The following is a 22,108-nucleotide window of genomic DNA, read 5'->3' as shown; positions in this document are numbered from 1 at the left end:
CGCGTACCTGCCTGCGCCGGCTATAACGTTTAAAAAGTGTTTTAAACCGCGATACCGCGGTTTAAAACACTAACTAAAATAAGCTCCGGCACCAGCTCACCCTGAGCTGGTGCCCGGTATTTCCATCGGAAACCTGCCACTTCAAGTGGTAGGTTTCCTTTAAGTCTATATAGAGAATAATGGGGTGCAGTGTAAAGGAGAGGCCCGTTGCGGGCAGTATGGTTCAGCTTCCCAGTTCTCTGATATATTGTCAGCATCAAATTGTCTAACAAGAGCCCCACTTGATAAGATAAGGATATCTCACTGTAAACTTCAGTGTAGACTTCAGCCTGTTTTTATCAGATATTTTTTGGATCTGAAGAACAATAATGCTGCAGTGATTGTAGGATGCAGCTGTATTGGACTGTCTGCAACATTGCATTCACTGCTTACTTCACTTGTATTGTTCTTTAATGTACATTTGTCACTTGGTTCCCGATCCAGGGGAACATTGAGTACTTTACATCCATGTTCTTGCACCCTATGGAACGCTCTTTAAGCTGCAATATCTTTTTTTTGCTAGAAGATGTTTAGTACCTTGAGTTGAACCGGTTTCCAAGTCCAGTGTATTATCAGCGGCACCACACCCCCTCCCGGCTGGATTGACGTCAGCCAGCATGCTATGCATTTATGACCAGGGAGAGTTGTACTTGCTGTGCGTGCTGATTGTCTTCTGACTGTGACCAATGTGATGGTAGGTGCGCAGGAGAGCTTTTCACAGAGGGAGAGGTGGGGTTTGGAAAGCATCCGCCTGTAAAAGTGTGCGACACGTTCCAGGACTGCTCACAGCAGGTAACTTTAACTCTGCTTGTACTGTACGTAGCTAGTCCCGGAGGTGCTGCTCCAGCTGACTGAGCTCATACTGGTAAGAGATAGCAGTCATATGATGTGATGTTACATATGTATGGTGTTACACAACTCTCTAAGGATGGACTCTCTGAAAACCACCAAAGTTTAAGAATGTGTTTTTTCTTTTGTTATACTTAGCATAAGTAGGTTCTTGAATTTGCGCAGGTTCCATCACATTCCTGAGCCGTGTCGTATGGTTCACAGAACAGATGTTATATGTTAGTAATCTTTAACTGAGCAAAGTCATCCGTGTCATGTACTGTTCAATCTTCTGGAGAAATCCCTATCTACCGCTCCTTATACCACAACATCTGCACTGGAGTGCAGGGGCTTCTCACACAGAAGACATTGTACATGGATTTACAGATTAAACCTTTCTAAAAGTGTTCACATTGTGTTAATCCCACAGGCTATGGATGTTTCAAACTATTATATCAACTTGTTTTGGACATATTCATATTGGAGAATGGTGTGAAAGTTATATTACAATAGGAAAATGGCTGAATTAACTTTGTTTTATGCACGACATATTTCAAAAGCATCATAAAACTGATCCCCACCAGGCTTAAAGGGAACCTGTCGCCATGAAAATGCATTCCAATCTGCAGTAAGCATGTTATAGAGCAGGAGGAGCGGAGTAGATTTTACATAGTGTCCTATCTGTAGGCAGTGTGTTATAGAGCAGGAGGAACGGAGAATGGAAATAGAGCTAGAGATACACTAGATAGATCTATCTATCTAGAAGGACTTTCATTTATTATAATTTCTGCTGATTCTGGGCTGACTTGCAGCCTTCCCCAAATGAAAGGACTGCCCACACGACTCCTTGGTCCAACGTAAGCAGAGATTGGAATGAAAAATCTAGGAATGGTATAGTTTTATGGGAAGATTTAAAGCAATCTGCTCCAGCTGCTCTATAACATAACATGTTCAGTGTGGCAGGTTTCCTTTTAAGAGTTCACCGTGGTCACTTATTCGGATGAATGTGTTGAATGCTACACATGGGTTGCTCACAAAGGTCACATTTCTAAGTTAAAGTTTTAGAAAGTTCTTGGAAAGTAAATTGTGGCTTCCTCTGGACTGCGGTGTACTGCTCAATGTAATTGCAGTGACATAATCCGTACTTTTAGTTTGTTCCCACAACGTGTCTACCTTAGTGTATGGGAGCATTGCATGTATGTGCATTGAGAAGAATATTTGGGGTGTAAGTGAACAAGAATTTATTAACTTTAGGATACTCCAGAAAACCAGAAGCAAATTCCTTGGATAATTGTGCACCTGGCTCCTGGTATTTGAGGAGCCTGATCTAGGCGAGGATATCTCTTCCTTCCCCCACTGTATCCTGTCTCTGGATCTACGTACATCTTCCACTGGGGTCTAGTTTTCCCTCTGCTGGATCACACCAGACGTTGTGATGTATCTATGTAACATGTACTTGCAGCTGTTGGATGACTTTCGTACAGCACTTGGCAGTGGCGCTACCACATTACATTCTGTGAAGGAGTCCAGCTGCAGCATTGCTCTGCGGACACAGGAAATCCCATGTTCTTTACTGTATAATGCTCTAATGTGCGGATGATGCGCATGAAATCAGCGCACATTGCTTACTATAGGATGAACTCTTGTGAAAGCAAAAGAATGTTCTGCCTGGGATTAAGGAATGCAATAGTTAATGGGATGTAGAGTTTTTCCAGTTTTTCTAGGTCGTGCTGTAGAATAGCCACGCATGCAGACGTAAATCTAAACTTCCACTGGATCCGTTTGCTATTGAGGTGGAGCCACCAAACTTTCCTAAGACAAATACTTTGGCATCAGACTTCTGGGTTACATGTTGATTCAATGTGGTACAGAATACTTTTATATCTTAAATGCATTGAGCTTAAGTGTTTCTGTCTTTGTATTAGGCTTTCTTTATCCTTTGTCTTTTCTTTATTGTGTAATTTTCATATACTTTTTCCTTCTTTCCTACAGATCCTATAGGCTTCGTCTTTGACGTCCAGTCAAATACTGTCATGGCTCAAGGGGGCTCTAATGAGAATATGAAAGAAAAGGTAAAGGAGTTGGATTCATAATTGACCTTTATAGCAAAACATTGCATTTTGTTTACCTATGCTTGTATTCCACAGAAACCATTTCTTGGAATAATGCTACCATTATGCTTCTGCTCACGTTTATCATTGTATTTTTCCCTGGTGGTCCAGTTTCTGTAGCTTACTTATCAGAGGAAAGGAAAGTTGCAGTTCCTGGCACACGGTTAGGGACTTTTACCCCACCTCCACTCGATGTGGGCTTGGAGGAGCGGTATAGTGTCTCTGTTATCCTTTTTTGGGGCCTGGAAGAGGCTTAATTTATCCCATTGATGCTAAATGGAATAAATGATGAGGGAAGAAAAAATAATATGCATGCATGCATACAAACATACATACATACATACATACATACATACATACATACATACATACATACATACATACATATACGCACTTTGAAGCTATTGAAACATTTACATGAAATATTCAGTGACCAAACATAAGAATGCTTAATTTAATTTCACTGTTAAAGTAAATCAACAATTAAAAATCAAGCATAATAAACCAGGGACATATACTCCAGGCACTGTAACTGGTAATAATTTTTTTCAGCCATGGCCACCTTCAATCTTAATTAACTTTTTAAATTATGCTAATGAGCCGGAAGAGCTCATACCAGAGCCCTTCTGTGCTGCAGCTTCACAGGTTACAGTGTTTAAATAGCACTCCCACTACCCCCTCTCCTGCCGTGTGCTCTTATTTCTTATCCATGGCCTCCTTCCTTTGAAAATCTAATTTATGCTATTAAGCATGAGGGGCTACCCTACCCCCTCTGTGATCTAGCTTTACAGACTGTTCGGCTCCTATATGGCTGGATATATGTCCGCGGCTTTGGTGCCGGTTGCGGTATGGTGCACACATGTGTGCCACCGTACCTTGCACAGGGAAAAGATAGAGCAAGCTCAATCTTTTGCCATGTTTATGGCCGGGTGCCATGACTTTACAGCATGCAGCTGTATGCTCGCCCATGCCATGGCTACCATCTGGGGGGCATATGTACGGTTGCAAGTGCTCATCGTTCCGAGCTGTAGCCACAAAAAGATAGAGCCTGCTCTATCTTTGGCGTATCGACAGCCTATTATTTTCTATGGAAAGGGGCCGGGGTGAGCAGCACTTACTCCCTTCTCCTCTCCCCCGCACCAAAATATGCCCCCTTGCTACAGCCTTGTGGGCATACGTTCATGTGCAGGAGCCCTTACACTGTCTCACCCTCCCCCTGCTCCCACAGCACTTCTGCAATGATATTACTGCAGGAATTGCTCACTGCACAAGCTCTGAGGGTGGAAGGACAGGGTGAGAATATGTTGCCGTCTGTAAAGCCAGATCACAGAGCTGCTAGGCCTCTCGGTCTCTTTAGGATGATTTCAAAAGTTCATTTCAGAAGGAACCTCAGTCACGGTGCCTGGATCTATAAGTAAGTGTCCCTGGTTTGTCATTTTGATGGTAGATTTCCTTTAACTATGTACAATATATGTGATGAGTGAGAACTTTCTGACAGCAGCTCCCCCCCCCCTCCCCTCTGCATTCAGAAGACATGCACGCTCATGCAAGCCCAGCATGCATGTGTATAAGAGTAAGGCCGATGTGAATCTTCTAATATATATGAGCATTGATGTTCCTTTTAAATGATTGTCCAGTCAATAAATATATGCTCCTTGAAGTTTGGCCCCATGTTATTTCCAGCCAGACATTCCCTGGTGCCTCACCAGTCTGTTTACTGGCCTACAATGATGTTAATGCCAAGGCATGACTGCAGGAGCCGCGATGTGTCAGCACCACTGAGGTCAGTGTTGTGGCTGGTACCTGGTGAACAGGGCCTGGTGGGAGGACCAGGAAAGCCTCTACTTGAATGAAAATATTGCTACTTTTGTGATTTATAGTCTTGCAAGATGCTGGTTATTCCAAGAATCCTTAAATTTGCTCCGGACGTTGAATAATAATGTCATTGTATTTCCAGATTAATGCAGTACGTTCTGTTGTCCCCAACAAGAGTAACAATGAGATCATCTTGGTGCTGCAGCATTTTGACAACTGTGTAGACCGGACTGTCCAAGCTTTCATGGAAGGTAGGTTTCCAGGTACACATGAGGATTCACGCTGCCTCCAATAGTCTCCTCATAGATGTTCGTGTGTAATTCCTTTTATGGATTATTTTGTTCATAATTTTGCACATTTCTATATGGTGGATATGATGAGGTGTGTGTATAAGGGCAGTGTATGGTTTAGGCTAGTTGTCATTTCCTTCCCCAGTCCTTTTATCTTGGTATAACATTGTAGGAACGTTTCTCCTACTAACAAGTGAGGGACCTCACTTAGTCATGTAAACCTCATCCGATATCATAAATGACATGTACACGTTTAGATGTGAGGCCACAGTCTAAATCTGTAAAAGTTCACTAAATATGCTTTTAAAGGAGTGTAAAATACCAAGTCAAAGTCCCCATTACTGGTTACCGTTTCACTTTTCCACCCACACAATTTCCAAAAACCAGCTTCTGCCTGAAAAACAACTTTATCCTTTAATCCATAAACACAATTATTCTGACCTATAATATAGACCACTGTCCTATTTCCAAATAATATTGTGTGCAGAAAATGTCATGATTGGGACATAGTCTGCGTGATCTATATGAAGTCTCTGCTTTTAATACTTCACTTGAATGATTATCCCATTGATGTGGATACCGTGGCTGATTACCTGCTCTGGCTGAGAATTGGCCACTGTAATGTGAATACGGCCATACAAACCACATCCCACAGAGGAAACCACTATACACAGAAGGGCCCTTTGCACCTTAAATGGGCTTTTCAGGAATCCTGGAAAATATCCTAGGTTAATTATGCTTGTCCTAATCCCGATCTGTCTACAGTGTCTTGGCCCTATCTTTTCAAAGGTCCCTCCCAGTTGGGTCTCAAATGTTAGTGGTTTAGGGACTGCTGTACCCAATCAGTGACCTTAGTTTGAAAAGTGACATAACAGGTGGCATGTGACTACTATATAAGACACTAAACATATTTTGGAATGTCACTTCCTCCACAGAGATGAGATTGTAGAGTGTTAGTATGGAGGCCATAACCCCCCATGTACACAGTGACCATACACCTGCAGTGGATGTTGCCCTTGTACCTTTTTGTAAGGTGATATTTATGGAATATCATTTGCTTAGGCAACAATTTACTGTTGTTGAAATTGCTCCCTTTACAAGTGGGAATGATCTGATCATAGAGTAGCGGAGCCAGTGTCATGGGGGATTCATCCCCTGCGGCTTCCCTGTCAGCCCCTCTGCTGCTCATAAACATTAGTATCTCTGCTGCTGACTGACTCTGATGGCTGTAGAGAACTTGACATCCAGGTTTAAATGTGTAGTAGATCCCTAATAATGTATAAAAACAACATTTTATGGACACTGATACCAGTGATAATGCTGTAATATCTTTCTCCTCAATATGGAATAAAGCGAGCGAGACAGATCAACTGCGCACAAACGCCAGTGGCTAATCAACATGTAAATAGGATATTTTTGCAGATTAATGTACAAGTGATATATTTTCTGTCCTTGGATTTCTTCAAATCTGTATCATGGTTTCTGTCTATTATGGGAACTTGAATGGGTTGATAAGAGGCAATTGGGTCCACAAGGTGTTTGCTACATATTGCCTTCATTGACAGAATCTGCAACAAAGCTGGTGCATACATGAATAGATCCTTGGGTGATGTTGATGGAACAATGAATTGAAATCATGTTTATATAAACCTTTATAGGCGGAGACCCTCTTTTACATACAAGTCTGCTGTTTTCTGTCATTCTGGTACTTATCTGTGCTTTTCTATCCCAGGCAATGCGGTGGAAGTTCTTAAAGAATGGACAGTCCTGGGCAAGAAGAAGGTGAGCTTCATAATTTTTTCCTGGAATACTAAAATCTTTATTAATACAGCTTCATTTCCAACACATGTGGCATATATGCAGATTTCTTATGAATTTTTAAGTGGACCGGTTTGGGCAATTTGGGAAAAATTTTGGTTTAGTGCCCCAAATTGTGTGTGTGTACTTGTGTCCGGTACTAGGTTTTGTTCCATCATTGAAGTGCGATTGATTCTTTCACATGATCTTTCTGACGAAGTGACATGTTGGACCATATAAGATTAAACCTTATTAAAGTAATTACCTGGAGGCAATGTCATGTGGGATATGCAGTATATTTGTTCAGATTTTTTACTGTGTAGTGACATGTAAATAGTAGAGTCTGCAAAGAACACCATAGCCAATGTTCTTGTATAATATATTTTGTAGCTTCTGTTCCCACTCATGTCTCCTTGAACTTGCATGTTATTCAACAGAACAAGAAGAAGAAGACTAAGCCCAAAGCTGAACCCGCACCTACCACCAATGCAGCGGACCCCGGAAAAGTGGCAGCTGCAGAGGGGGAGCCGAATGCCACATCCCCTAACAAAAGTGGACTTAATGGTTATCACATTAACGGTTCTACCCATGACACTGAGTCAGTGGATTCGTTTAGTGAGGGAATGGATTCACTTTCTTTAGATGCCAGAGAGCTGGAAGATTCTGAACCAACTACCCCAGATGTATCAGATCACTCAGGTGAGAGTGAGATTTAGTTGGTTGGTTTTAATTGGGTTCTCTGCTGTATAGCGCTATTATTCAGTTGGAAATATATGGCATAGTGACAGGTCCAATTGGGTCCTATAAATGCGTTCTGAGACTGGGGACCCATGACATATGGAGAGGTGTCGGTACATACTTCATCACTTCATCATACTTCATACTTCATCAGACATGACTTCAGAAACATACTAAAAGAGAAGAGGATGGCAGCACTTTACTTTTAAAAAGTAAATTTTTTTATTTGAAAGCCTATGCATTTTGAGGGGGGCATGTAGGTGGCTTGCCTGTTTACCTGCCACGTTTTTAAGAAGTTAAATATAAAAGGGGCATTCCATGAAGAGAGATTCATGGCATAGTCAGTGTACAGCAAAGTATCCAACAGAGCTGCAGGATCTTTAGAATCCAAAAAAATGGAAAGTTTGCCAAGCAGGCAGCGATCTAGATTCATCCATAGGTGAAAATTATAGAACGAAAAAAAAAGCAATCCAGCTCACCCTGATAGATGAGACTTGCTAACGAATGTCCGCCCATATCATATATGGTGTTCTTATGTGCGAGTGGATGATGGGAGTGCAGGATATGCATTTAGCACACGTAGATAAGAGGATCACAGCATTTCCATTTAAAAAGTAACATTTTTAATTTTTTTTTTTTTACATTCCTTCTAACAGCGGCAGGAGAAGGGTCCCAAACCTCTATTTGCGAGTGGCCCAATACTCATCCTAAAAACGGCATGGTAGACTTTTTTTTGTACATTGCAAGCATCTTGGTGAATATAGTAGTATAGTAGTATAGTAGAAAAATTAATATTGGTCTAGGGAAAGGCTTTTGAAGGGGTTTTCCCCACGAACACAAGTTAGGCACAATCCACAGGATAGGGCCTAATTTGCTGATAGTTGTGGATTTCAGTGATGAGACCCTCACAGATCATGCAAACGAGGGGTTCGATGGGGTCCCACGTACCTCTGTCGAACCCCTAGTGGCTCCATCAGAGTAATGGAGCAGACGGCCGCGTGTGACCGTTCTGCTAATCAATCTCTATGGAGCTGATGGAAATTGTTGAAAAACCTCTTTAAGGTATAGCTTACATTTAAGAATGACTTGGATGTTGCAGTAGCAGTGTTGCTACAAAACTTACTCTGACCTTCCCTTTTCCAGCTTCCACATTACATAATGGCCGTCCAAATCTAGAGCTGAAACTGACCACATCTCACCTTCCTCAAAATCTGCACCAGAAACATGGCCACTCGGATCATAGGCACAACAAAGCTCGCTCTGGAAGCGTGTCTAGTTCTCAGTCAATGTCTTCATCTATAGCAGAGGATGTCCACTTATCCTCTGGATCTAGGAAGCTTGGTAAGGGAACACGTATGTCATATGCTGATCACTGTCATCTAATATACATGCAGTCCAACTAGTGAAGAGAGAATAAAGCCCTACTTGTAGTGGCCTCTTGGGCATAGCAACCAATTATTCCCAGCAAAAACAATTGTGAGTTTAAAACATACAGATTAATTGATATGTATTAAAGTAAGCCCAAGTCATTTGTCAACCAAAATGTAACAACCATAACCATTTGTTAAGGATAAAATCAGCCGCAAGGTCCAACAAATGAATGCAGAATAATGTGAGGAAAATAACTGGCCTTACCAGTCTCTTGGTTTCACATTGGGCAAACAGGGCTGAGAGAAGTAGTTGAAGGGTTTGTAGGGAAGAAAGAGCCACGGTTACCATGTTAGTGCTTCAAGTTGCATTGATCCTCTACACCAGTGATTCCTCTACACACAGTTCTCAGTGTGTATGATTATTATGTGGCTCATATACTGCAAAATAAAGGGGTACAATGAGAAGTACTATGGCCATGAGGCCAGAGTATAAGTGCCAGCTCATATACTCAGAATATGAGCTGGTACTTGTAGTACTCCAACCTATAATTTCTCATTTTACATTTGTCATTGTTATATGCAGTATACTGCTGGAGTACTAAAAGTACCAGCTCATATGCTGAGTATTCTGCCAACAGTTCATATACTCAGGCAAAAGCTCATATAGTCAGCATTATTGGCGGGCATTACCTTGGCGGCGGGCAAATGTCTCTCCGCTCTCAGGATGATGCGCCGGCCTCGGTGACGTAATTTTGTCGCGCAAGGTTCAAAGCTTGCGCATGTGTTATTGTACACGTCTCCTACATTGTAAAAAGCCGTGACTGCGCATCGCTGCGCATTGCCGGGAAACAAAACACAGGGGGCACCATAGTTTGGGGAACTTTCCCCGCGGCACACCTGACCATGTGTCGCGGCACACTAGTGTGCCACGGCACATTGGTTGAAAATCACTGCTCTACACTATGCCCTGTATCTCCCATAGATCATAACTCTATATAATATTAACCCCATATTGAGCCCTCTGAAGTAACTCACGCCAAGGGTGGAGATCCTTGGGGTGACTAGTAGTTGGTCAAGTGATGGGTATTGGCCTTGTCATAGTGGAGTTATGATTTACAGTGTTATACAGGGTATAGTGTAGAGGATCAATGCAACCTGGAGAACTAAAGTGGAGACCATGGTTAACCCCAACTACTTCTCACAGCCCTGTTTGTCCAGTATGAATCCCATAGACTGGTCAAGCGGTTTATTTTCCTCACATTATTCCACATACTTGGACATTCTGGCTAACCTTATCAAATGGTTGTGATTATTATGTTTTTGTTGACACATGACTTTTAATGTAATGTAATTTTAATGTAAATCAATTAAAAATGCTTATGCTTCAAACATAGTTTGTGTCCCATTTACGTATTGAGTTGGTCGTCTGACTGCTGCTCTTAGCCGTTGTGCGCAAAAGCCATTTTTTCCTTTGGCGTTCTCCATAGTTATAACGCAAGGGTTATTCAAATCACGCCTGAGCCTTTTGTCAATTGTATACTTAGAGAGCATTTCCAATAAATGGAGCTCTGTCAATACATTCAACATAAGCTGAAAGTTTTACCAGGGTGTATAACAAACATGAGGTTCCAGGGCAGCCTGAAGAGAACTTAACCAATTGTCTTGGTGGCTGAAATGTTATAAATATTCAACCGTTTCAAACCCTGCATGTAAGCAGCACTATGTGCTGGATCTACTGTGTATAAATATTGGATCTTCTCTGCGTATGATGCTAGCTTGTTGGATTTCACAGGAGCCAATATTGAGAAGTCTGTGAAGGACCTGCAGCGCTGCTCCGTGTCCTTGGCTCGGTACCGCGTGGTTGTGAAGGAAGAAATGGATAGTTCTATCAAGAAGATGAAGCAGACCTTTGCAGAGCTACAGAGCTGGTAAGTATTGAGTGTCATAACAGTTTTATGTAATGTTGTGTAGCAAATGTTAAGTTTCCAGGGTGGAGATTCACAGATGTCTTTGAGGCACTAGTTATCAGTGTAAAAATATATATTTTTCCACTTCAATGCTATTGGTGTTTCCGAGGTCAAAGCAAATGATATTTGTGTGTATCATCGTGTCCACGTGTGAAATCCATAGGAAACCTATTATAATAAAGGGCAGTAAGGAGACTAGCGGCACAACACCCTTTTAATAGTTAACTCCTGTGGTTGTGCTCTGGTTTTCTTTTACGAGTCTGCTTTGATCCTGTGCTCATAACTTTCCTATTAATCTAGCGTTTGCGGTTTCATTCTGTCAGTCACCGCTCTCTCCCAAGATCACATCCAATTTCTCTCTCGCAGTCCTGTGTTTCGTTTCTCACATGTTGACTGTCAGGAAGCGTAGCCTTGGGCTGTTCCAATTCTTCAGCACTTTTGTTTCGTGAACCTGCCACACCAGTACTGACTGCATTGTGCAAGGGAGGGTTTTTATGACCTGTGATAACATTGCCACCTCACACTAGCAAATATGCGCAGGCTTTGACCTAGAGAATCTCTGCTATTTCTCCTATATTTCTATGCACAAATTATTCTTGGTTTACAGAGAATTATGTTTTATCGTGCTGTAATGAGGCTGGATTACAAGCCTCATCAAGTAACATATCTAGCTGAAACTGTAGCAGCTTCATAGCATTTCTTCAACCATTTCCCTGTGTTACTATACAATGTAATAAAATAGACATGCCCTATGTAACATATAAAATTAAGCGCATGCACACAATTCAGCACTTCTTTACTAAATGCCACCGATGAGGTTGAGAGAGACTGCATGAAAATGACATTAGACAGCAAAAGGCCAAAAAAAAACGCATTTTAAATCCACATTAAAATCAGAACTATACATATACACATGAAAACTTGCACTTTTTCTGCAGAACAAATACATCAATCTTTCATGTGCAGATATCCAAAAGGTTTTGAAGACTTCAGGGATCCTTGATTCTTGTTTGTGTTTGGTTTTGATTTGTTTTTTTGCTGTACATTAAGACATTATTATCAATGTAACATTTGCTTCCCACTTCATAAAGGCTTTGGCTACTTGCTGGAGTTTTTTCACAATTGTCAAGTCCTGTATATTGGCTATAAATGACTCCTATGCATTGCCAGATACGTCAGCAACAAACCTGTTTATACCCCAGTCTTGTGTACACTGGGTCATCCAGGAAAACTTAGATCCGTATGTTGGAGAGAACTCCAGTGCGCTCAGCTGCTTTGGCTTTGTGCCAGCTGGAAACTCCTTCAATAAATATCAAGGGAAGAACTTTCTCCAACTTCAGGCCGGATTTTGTAGCATTACTGATCCAGTAAGGGTGGTGGCTTGTCCTTTACCGCACAATGCATACAATAGCAGTGTGTGTGTTTCGTACAAATAACAGGAGATTGTGATATTTTATATTAAACTAAGAAATTAAATGCAGTAACATACCTACACCAAAGCGTGACAAAGCCAACTTTATAGTTTACTTTCCACCAGGAAATAACTTTTTGTGTTTTGTAATCTGTGAATAGTAAAGTATCACATATAAAGTTTAAGAGGGTCTCCTGGAATAAATAAGAAAACCTAATGGCCAATTTTAAAATGCTAAATTAAGTAAAGCCGCTTCTTTGTGCCATTTTCTGTTCTTTCTCCTTTAGTGAGTAGTGTATTTGAAGTTGCATACGAAGCATAGACTTATGGAAAGGCTAACTCTTACCATACCTAATGATTCCTTAAGGGACCTAATGATTTTACAGGCAGCCCCTAGATTAGTCTTTAGTCATTAGACACTTTATCAGGTTCCATCATCTCCCTTTTATTTGCACAAAATGGTTAAAAGAAAGACAGGAAAAAGGACACAGAATTCTGTAATAATACTAAACTTTGCAATATACTTAATTTGCACTATTGACTTATGCAATTTTAAGTATGATATTGTAACCCATCCGCAAATCTTATGTACTGGGTGGCAACTAATATACTGGTAATTGAGAAATTTAAAGGTTGTTGCTACAGTTTTTCTGGTTCTTGGGTTGTAAAAATATATAAATATTGTGTGTAAAATATGGTGGTCAAAATGTCTAGGTAGGTATATTTTTGTTGAGTTTTTCACTTGTGCTCATGACTGGTAGATCTGTGAATGTCCCTGCTGACTGGTACAAGATAGAAAGTGTAACGTCGCTTTGTTGCCACCTACTGGCAGGACAAACCTCCTTCAGGCAGACAGAAAAATACATGTACACAGCAGATGTCATTGTGTGTAGGGAATCTGTAGTACTTTAGTGCAAGTAAAGTTTTGAGCGAACAGAATCTACATGCAGGGTGTAAACTGAGCCCAAGACAAGACTGTGCATAGATTTTTATTGGGGTAAGGAAATCCCATAATACTCCGGGTCACGTGAGGTCTAACACGTGCCGAGCCGACTAAGGTTAACAACTTTGTAATGATGGCCACTTTTCCTTTTTATTTCTCAGCCTCATGGACCGAGAAGTGGCGTTACTAGCCGAAATGGATAAGGTGAAAGCAGAAGCAAGTAAGTCTCACATTACAACCATGAAAGAACATATGGCCAAGCTCTATTATCATATTCTGAAGAGGCTCCGCTACACAGCAGTGTGGAATGGGTTTCCCAAGTACTGATGAAAAAATAAAGTACAGGTGGTCCCCTACTTAAGGACACCCGACTTACAGACAACCCATAGTTACAGACAGACCCCTCTGACCTCTAGTGAAGATCTCTGAATGCTTTACTATAGTCCTAGACTGCAATGACCAGCTGTAAAGTGTCTGTAATAAAGCTTTAATGATAATCCTTGTTCCCATTGCAGCAAAAAATGTTTAAACTCCAATTGTCACTGGGACAAAAAAAATTTTTGTCTGCATCTACAATTATAAAATATCCAGTTTCGACTTGCATACAAATTCAACTTAAGAACAAACCTCCGGACCCTATCTTGTACGTAACCCGGGGACTGCCTGTATATATATTAAATAAAACCCCACTCTATATCATAGCTTCATGGTCCAAGCAGAGCAGGCTTTTTTTTTTTTAAAGCCCAATCCTAAAGGGGTCAGCCACTTTACCTCATGTTTTAATGTCCTGTAATGTATGTATGTGTGTGTATGTAATTGTGGGGGCAGGGTATTAGATAATTTACCAATCTATATCTATTAATAGTTCTGCTCCGCTTTCTCCTGTCTTTTACCTCATCAGTCAGACATTCCTGTCCATAAAATGGGCTCAGATGGAGTGTCGTGTGATCTCTATCTGTCCATGAAGAATTGCCCTGCCTGAACCTTGACCTTATACTCATGAGTAATAAAATGAATATAAAATATAAGAGGCTTCACTTTACAAACTTTTAATAGATGTAAATGGGTAACATTACAAAAAAACATGAGGAAAACTTTGTGAATTGAATCTCATTGAGGTAGACAGCGGGGAGAAAATCAAAGTTTCACCCTATCCCACCCATTAATAGGATGTCAGGAGTGACATCCCATCTCTTCACCACACCCACCGGCCATCCTCGTGCTTAGGCCACTGACCTGAAGCATTTTATAGTGTCATTATGCGTTTATCTTGTTCCCCCTTACCCCATAAATGAAACAGGGGGTAGCTTAAGCAATGATATTACTTTCTCCATTGTTGCCTAGTGGATATCTTGGCCAGTCGTCAGAAGAAGGCAGAGGAGCTGAAGAAGCTGACGGACGTGGCTGTGCGCATGTCTGAAGAGCAGTTGTCGGAGCTCCGTGCAGACATCAAGGTTGGGCACTTGCTGCTGGGATTTATGCATTGTATTAGTAGATATTTTTACTAGCATTTTTATAAAAGGCACATGTTCCTCATGTCTAGATCCACCAGGTACAAAGCTGAATGGGTGGGCTGAAAAGCTTCTAGGGAATGTGAACCTGGATAAACACATGGAATAAGCAGGCACACAGTAGTGTTATCTGTCATATACCAGTGATTCCTTATATGATCTAAAAGATGATACCATATATACTGGAGTATAAGCAGAGTTTTTCAGCACAAAAAATGTGCTGAAAAACCCCAACTCGGCTTAAACATCGCGGCCCTAGCATCAGCTCCTTGTACCGGTACGGCGCAGGGATTGTGACATCAGCCACGCTTTTGGCAGGTTACACAATTTTCCTGTATACTTTCTATATCCAATCCTCATGGTTTTCTAGATCTCTGCTGGCTGACCAGTGGATATAAACTGGTCCGTAGTCATGTGATGTCACACAGGTACACGCCTGTTAGTAACCTGTCACGTGACCAGAGACAGGTTAATAATCACGGCAATGAAGCTTCCTGTAAAATGACAGCAAGCGTTGACCTTGAGAATAGCATGTAATTTATACAGAAAGTATATTGGAAAATTGTATAACTTCTCATTACACAAACAATATCAATTTACTGAAAGTGGACAACCTTTGTGAGGATGCACATTATTTTGAAAAGGTATTTAATATATACATATTTGTGTGCAGTCAGTCAGATAAGATTTAAAGGGGTTGCCGGCTTTCAGCAAATAATTTATATTCTTTTTGAAATGAAAAGTTATACAATTTTCCAATATACTTTCTGTATCAATTCCTTACGGTTTTCTAGATCTCTGCTTGTTAACATTAGAGAGGAAGCTTTTGTGTTTACTTCCACTACATAGACATCACAGAGCCATGTAATATAACGGCTCATGACCAGGGACAGATTTCTATCCAATGGAAGTAAACATAGAAGCTTTCTATAGAAGGACAGCAAGCAGAGATCTAGAAAACAGTGAGGAATTGATATAAAAAAATATATTGTTGAACTTTTCCTTTACAAAAAATACATCAATTATTTGCTGAATGTTTACAACCCCTTTTTAACTGTAATTAAATTGGTCACTGGTTACCATTGCCTGTATGAATATAGTATCTGGTAAATTGTAATCCGTAAACAAATGGTTATAAACCAGTTAAACGCTGACTGGACATCACATAGGCATCTCTGATCTAGGGAATTGTGCCAGGGAATGTCTTCAGCATGCTATAGCTGTAAAGTGATGCTGCTTATTCTGTTTCGCAGCATTTTGTCAGCGAGAGGAAATATGACGAGGAGATGGGCCGTGCAGCAAAGTTTACAGCCGATCTTGAGACTCTGAAGAAAAGCGTAGAGTCCTTTGGACAAGGTTGGTCGCTATTGACACAAATTTGTGTATACTTTTGGCTCCCTCCTCTTGGTGTGTGTGTGCACACTGCAGTACAAGAAGTAAATACATCTGAACATACAGTAATATTCATCCAACCGCCGTTCACTATGAACACAAAAAAGAAGTATTTGTTATCGGCGCTTGCGTTACCCTGACAGCTTTATAGGTTCCTAATTGTTTCCATTATCCGAGTGATAAAACTCCTGCATTCTGCTACTATAAAAGTGATAAATGTCTGCAGGCAGTGAGCTTATGCACTAGTAATAAAGCTCATAGCCCATTTACTGCGCTACAAGGATACATCTCTAGTATTGCTAATAGCAGCCTCAGGGAATAGCAGACGTTGCAGTACAGGCAGTCCCCTATTTAAGGACACCTGACATACAGACGACTCCTAGTTGAAGACAAACCCCTTTGCCCCCTGTGACTTCTGATGAAGCTCTCTGAATGCTTTACTATAGTCCCAGACTGCAATGATCAGCTGTAAGGTGTCTGTAATTAAACTTTATTGACAATTTTGAAACTCTGATTGTCACTGGGGAAAAAAAATGTTTGTCTGGATCTACAATTATAAAATATACAGTTTCAGCTTGCATACAAATTCAACTTAAGAACAAACCTATGGACCCTATCTTGTATGTAACCCGGGGAATGCCTGTACTGTAGATCTCAACCCTTGTCAAGCATAATGGCAGCAGTCTTTACACCAGCAATATTAGCAGATCACATACATGAATAAAACCTGGTATTTCTATGGGGTAAAACTGTGCTATGACTTGCCGTACACCATATAGTCAGATATGATTGCAGATTAGACCTGATGTATGTGTATAAGCGTAGAGTCCTAGCTTAATGTCTGCTTCACATATAGATTATCCCTATACTGATTGGCTGCTGTAAACTTCTGACTTCACATAAATGACATAATCTGTCAGGTTGACTGTATAAGGACCAGTTCCCATTTTGAACTGACCCTCCTGATCGTTCCTATATGTCCATAAAGGCTTTTTCCAATAGTAATTACCAGCCGGTCCCATGCACAGTACAGTGTAAAGTATTGCCCTGTGACTGATGTAAAGCAATCCCTTTATTCCTGTGCAGGTATGGCAGCATCCGTCTCCGCTCCCCACAGCTTATGCTGCCGCAGGCTCTTTTAAGCTAACAGCATGAGGTTTCTTTATTCACACTGGCTTGCTAGCAGTTACAGATAGCACGACATGTGTTGTCTGTAATCTATTTAGTAATGACATACTCTAAACTACTGTGATCTTATGGTGTTTCATGTTTTACCTTGCAGTGTCCCATCCAAAGAACAATTACTCTGCCCGCTCTCGGTGTTGCTCTTTAACCAGTCCCAGTGATGCCTCTGCTCCATCCACCCCTGACCTGTCTTCTACTCCCAGCCTTACTTCTAGCAACCGTAAGCCTGCACCCACAGGTGACTCTGCTGCCAGTCACAATGCAACCAGGCAGAACCAACCACCTAGACAGGTAGGTTTTGTCTGCTCATCACTTTTCTTCTGTTATAGTGTTAGACTATGGTATCGTACAGTAGCATATGATTAAACCCAGTCCTTCCCTCTACACTGGATACATGAGCCCCGTGATTTATTCTTCAGCCAGCTGCACTGGTGGACGATTCTACGCCCACTCAGCCTCCAGGCACAGCCCCCTCTATGGGTAAATTAATTGCAATTCCTGCCCATGTGCAAGGATTGGTATTATTTCAAGGCTTGCACACCAGAAAACTGGCCTACAAGCCTTAAAGAGGACCTGTCACCCTCAAAAAACGCACTAGGAGCTTCTTACTAAAGTAAGCAGCTCCTAGCGCTACCCTATTTTTAGCAGTGATAAACTGCTAGGTTTATTGCAGCCCTCCGATAAAGCTAGCAGACTCTGCAGCGCCTCAAAACGCCAAACCAAGCTCACAGCAGTCCGGCGTACTGAGGCTATGGCGCGGCAGTGTTTGCTAGCTTTGCTAGTTTAACAATGGTAGGTAGCTTACTTTTAGTGCGTTTTTTAAGGGTGACAGGTTCTAATTTAATATGTTTCCCCTATGTGCCTCTTGTCCTAGACCTTTTGAATGCGGGACATCCAGATCTAGAATTATTGTAATGGTTGGTAAAGGTAATTGCATCCGAATATGTTTAGCCAAAATTCTACTGCAGTCCTTTCTGCATTAATAGCTTGATTTACTTTAAAAAAAAAAAAAAAAAAAAAAACTAATTTGATCTTCCTTTAACTTTATTAGGGATATCCAATGAATAAAAGACCAGGGCAGGGCTACCGACCTCAGGGCCCACGGCAAAACTACAACGCAAACAATCCAAGATATGATAATGCAAATCGCAACCGGAACAGTTCCTGGTACCCTCGAAACCAAGGTTATCCACAAACGCAACGTCCACCTAGTGACCGGATATCTACTCATCCCTCTGGAAGCAATGGACCTGCTGCCATCCCTGAATCCGTCCAAATAGGGGTCTTGGACCCTGAAAACAAAGCCCTACCACAGCGTAAACCGAGAGCGAACCCTACATCAGCTTCCTGAGACGGGAGAAGAACATACACCTTTAGTCCGCACTTTCAACATTCAACTCTGTAACTTGACTTTAGAAAACTGTTAGATTTATTAACAAAAAAGAAACGTTTACAGCCAGCTGTTTCGTGCCACTTTTCTTGTTTATCTCATCTTTATCTACGCCTTTTTTTTCGTCTTTTTTCTTAATGGACACTTTGGGCCCATTCATTTTCCAGCCACTGCTTCTTAGTAACAATGGGTTTTTTTAAGTAATTCATTGTATCTGCTTCCCTAAGCCAACTCCCTTTTTTAGACGTCCTGAACGAAGAGCACAGGCAGGGGCTGGCTAGGACCTGGTCATATTCATGCCAGCTTTTGTCACTGCCATTGTGCCAGCTTTGCCATATTAAAGCTCCTAAGCTCCCAGCATCTGCAGCTTCTTAAATTAACCTACTGCTCCATTTAATAGAATGGAAATCTATGCAATGTCCTGTAAGACCTGCAGTTCTGTACACTCCTCTGAGTGGTTTGGCATTGCTAGGTTTCTGAATTACTAGATCTTTCTGTCCAAGCAGTTTTCCTTCAGCTCTACCAGTACTTTCCTTTCCTTCCTAGATACCATGTCCTATGTCTGTCTTCAAAGTGCCTTGTTTTTTGTACTGGTGTCAGCTACAATACACATTCCCTCCATTTCCTACAAGCCCCAAATGCTGATCTCCTCTTTTATTATTTGTGGCACCTACCATTATTCTTCGTTTCTATGTTGTAATTCCTCACACCCCAAAACTGGAAGTCTTTAAGCCTCTCTGTGCAGAACCCAGAAGCATAGTAGAGTCCAGTGGGAGCCAATCTTGTAGTCTTATTACTTCCTTCCTTGGTCCTTTCATCCGGCTGTATCATTTTGTGGACCAAAGAGTGATACTGCACTGTCCTGCTGTGGCCCTGGGCTGCAGGTTGCAAGTTTTGTTTTTATCTTCCCATGAATTGGGGCAGTGCACCCTTCCTGATTTTTATTTTTTTTCCCCTCTTGTCCAAAGATGCACCTTTCACCAATATTCGTGTCTTTTTTTTTTTTTTGTTTATGGGAGAGGGAAGGGGGATAATGTTATAGGTAGTGGATACCATTTTCTTACCGTCTTTAGTTCAAGGGCTTTGGTGTCACATTTCCTAGAACAACACTTAAAGAATATTGAAATGTTAAACCCAGTATGTTATACAGAGCTAGCGCAGGTATGTGGAGAAATCTGTCAGACGTTGATTAAAGTGGATTTTGTAGCAGCTATTGATCAGAAGCTATTGATCTACCTGTCTAGGGACCTTTATCGGATTTCGTCTACAAGTTTATGATGGAACATCCCATGGACGAGCTCTGACGTCTGTTTAATAATAACAATCCTGCAGTGCTAGTTCAATGTACTCTGTACCGTGAATCATATCTTGCTAGTTACATAAAATGCTATGCAGAATTTAATCTCACAATTCAATTATACTGAAATAGTACATAAATATAGAAGGAATATTTGAGTGAGTAGCCTATTGCTAAAATGTAAAGATATGCATGGGACATTCACTTCTGGAATAAAAATAGTTTCTTTGCAACAAGGAGGTCAATAAAAGGGATAGTTTTAAACTTGCTGATTATTGGTTGGGTATAAGGTGGTCACAGCCCTCTGCAGCAGAGTATGACCTTTGATTTGTATATGTCTGTATTCATTGACCCTCTTGGTGTCAACAGTCTAGTGACCTTCCACTTGCATAAGACATCAGTGGTTGTAGTCCAACTTGCAAGTGAGGTCCTTGTTTTCGGATATGTATGAAAAATAAGATGCATATATGTGGAGCACAAGTAGTTACATTTATACGACATTGCCAAATGTACCCAATAGTAGGCCAGTGCTAAGACTTGACCCAGGGTCCTGGCCTTGTGCACTATACAAGTGTTACCATTGATTCTCAAATATCATTTGCCTTAGTGAAACCTCTTAAGAAGGAGAGCGACAGCATATTGTATGTAAGGATTATATTAAACAAACCTTGTCATGTAGACACTTGCCATTTAAGTATGTTTTATTTCCTGGATAATAGAGCAACTATACAATATACACTATACAATAATGAATACACTTCATGACAAATGGCTTGTACCAATGGACATATGTAGAAGTTCCTGAGATTGTAGTGTCGATACATGAAGGTTGATGAGCTTATTATGGTTTTTAGGGCTTGACAATTATCTGATAATAAAGTTCTGATAACCAGCACCCAATTGCCAAATAATGGGACCCCAGTGCACGCGCTGCCTGGTTTTGCCACAAACAAATGTGTCTGGTTAAATAACGCTGCAAATGCTGGTCACCTTCATTGATATACTAGGGGTTAATGTGAGGGCTTTGGTGAACCCTTGTAAGAGAGGTCCCCCATGCACACACTAGTTGTTTTATGAAGCATCCTGGTGCCTCATTTTAAATGTACAAATTTGTCATAGGTTAGGATAGGTGCTCAATATCGAGACCAATGCTCGGCTCAAGAAAGGTACAACTACCTCCCATGTGTTACAGCAGTGTGTATCCCTTGTTTGTTTTTTAGGCTAAAAATTTAGATAAGTTATTGAAAAGGTACCAGGTATTTTATGTCGAATTAAGCCTAGTTGCATCTGCACAATAACTGCTGGTATAATTCCCCCCCCCCCCATTTCCAGGCTGCTACAATGTGCCTGTAACAGCATATGATGAAGCCAAGACTTCCTAGCATATACTAAAAACCGGCACCTTTTAGACTGTTTGCCAGCCTCAGAATCCCAAATGAGGGCCCCTATGAGTGCCTGGTGTTCCTGTCACAATGTGTATCCACAACAATTACACCCATATCAGTCCATGCTTGCTACAGTTGTCCCCATTATTGTGCATGCCAGACAAAGCTACCCCAAAACCAGTGCTTCCCTTCAGTATTTTAAATACTGATCAGAGTGGGGCCTTATCCATAGGGTATCTCAAAAAGACATTGTGGTGATGGACACTTCAATTACAAGAAAACCTATAGCCTGGTTTCTAGTGTCATTTATAGTGAAGAGGACCACAAACTAGATACAATAAGGACCTATTCCGCCTCTTTCTTTACTGTATCTTTGGTTATGCACCACTGGATCCTATACGAAATAAACCCCCCATTTATGAGGAATTCAATTGGATTCCACCATCAGAAAACTAGTTAGTCATTTTGGGCAGTATATAATCTGTGTTAGAGAGGTACACTTCTAGCAATGTGCATCCTGTGATGGCAGCAAATCTGCTGCAGATTGAGATACCCAGTAGTTGCCTTCAGGAAGCGAGCCCTGGCTCTAGTAGCAACTATCACATGGACTCAAAGAATTATTAATTATAGAATTATAAG

General features: G+C 41.1%; 1 protein-coding gene across 2 annotated transcripts in view; it reads left to right on the top strand.

Annotated features, from left to right (window-relative positions):
- The window catches only part of SPATS2 (spermatogenesis associated serine rich 2), a 53,632-nt gene extending 32,854 nt beyond the window's left edge, over positions 1 to 20,778 (top strand). The window contains exons 1-12 of one of the 2 annotated variants that reach the window (XM_072135113.1): positions 811 to 904; positions 2,860 to 2,939; positions 4,936 to 5,044; positions 6,816 to 6,865; positions 7,318 to 7,579; positions 8,762 to 8,959; positions 10,781 to 10,916; positions 13,471 to 13,529; positions 14,654 to 14,763; positions 16,074 to 16,176; positions 17,495 to 17,688; positions 18,449 to 20,778. In XM_072135113.1, the coding sequence (XP_071991214.1) occupies positions 2,901 to 2,939; positions 4,936 to 5,044; positions 6,816 to 6,865; positions 7,318 to 7,579; positions 8,762 to 8,959; positions 10,781 to 10,916; positions 13,471 to 13,529; positions 14,654 to 14,763; positions 16,074 to 16,176; positions 17,495 to 17,688; positions 18,449 to 18,748 (1,560 nt within the window). In that variant the 5' untranslated portion in view covers positions 811 to 904; positions 2,860 to 2,900 and the 3' untranslated portion in view covers positions 18,749 to 20,778. Of the gene's footprint in view, positions 1 to 810; positions 905 to 2,859; positions 2,940 to 4,935; positions 5,045 to 6,815; positions 6,866 to 7,317; positions 7,580 to 8,761; positions 8,960 to 10,780; positions 10,917 to 13,470; positions 13,530 to 14,653; positions 14,764 to 16,073; positions 16,177 to 17,494; positions 17,689 to 18,448 lie in introns of those variants that run through there. The other variant, XM_072135112.1, reaches the window with a different exon arrangement.
- Positions 20,779 to 22,108: the final 1,330 nt, after the last annotated feature.

Source organism: Engystomops pustulosus, chromosome 2 (assembly GCF_040894005.1).
Source record: "Engystomops pustulosus chromosome 2, aEngPut4.maternal, whole genome shotgun sequence".
NCBI classification, from domain to species: domain Eukaryota; kingdom Metazoa; phylum Chordata; class Amphibia; order Anura; family Leptodactylidae; genus Engystomops; species Engystomops pustulosus.
Note: the sequence above shows the minus strand (reverse complement) of the source record. Positions and strands in the feature narration are given on the sequence as shown.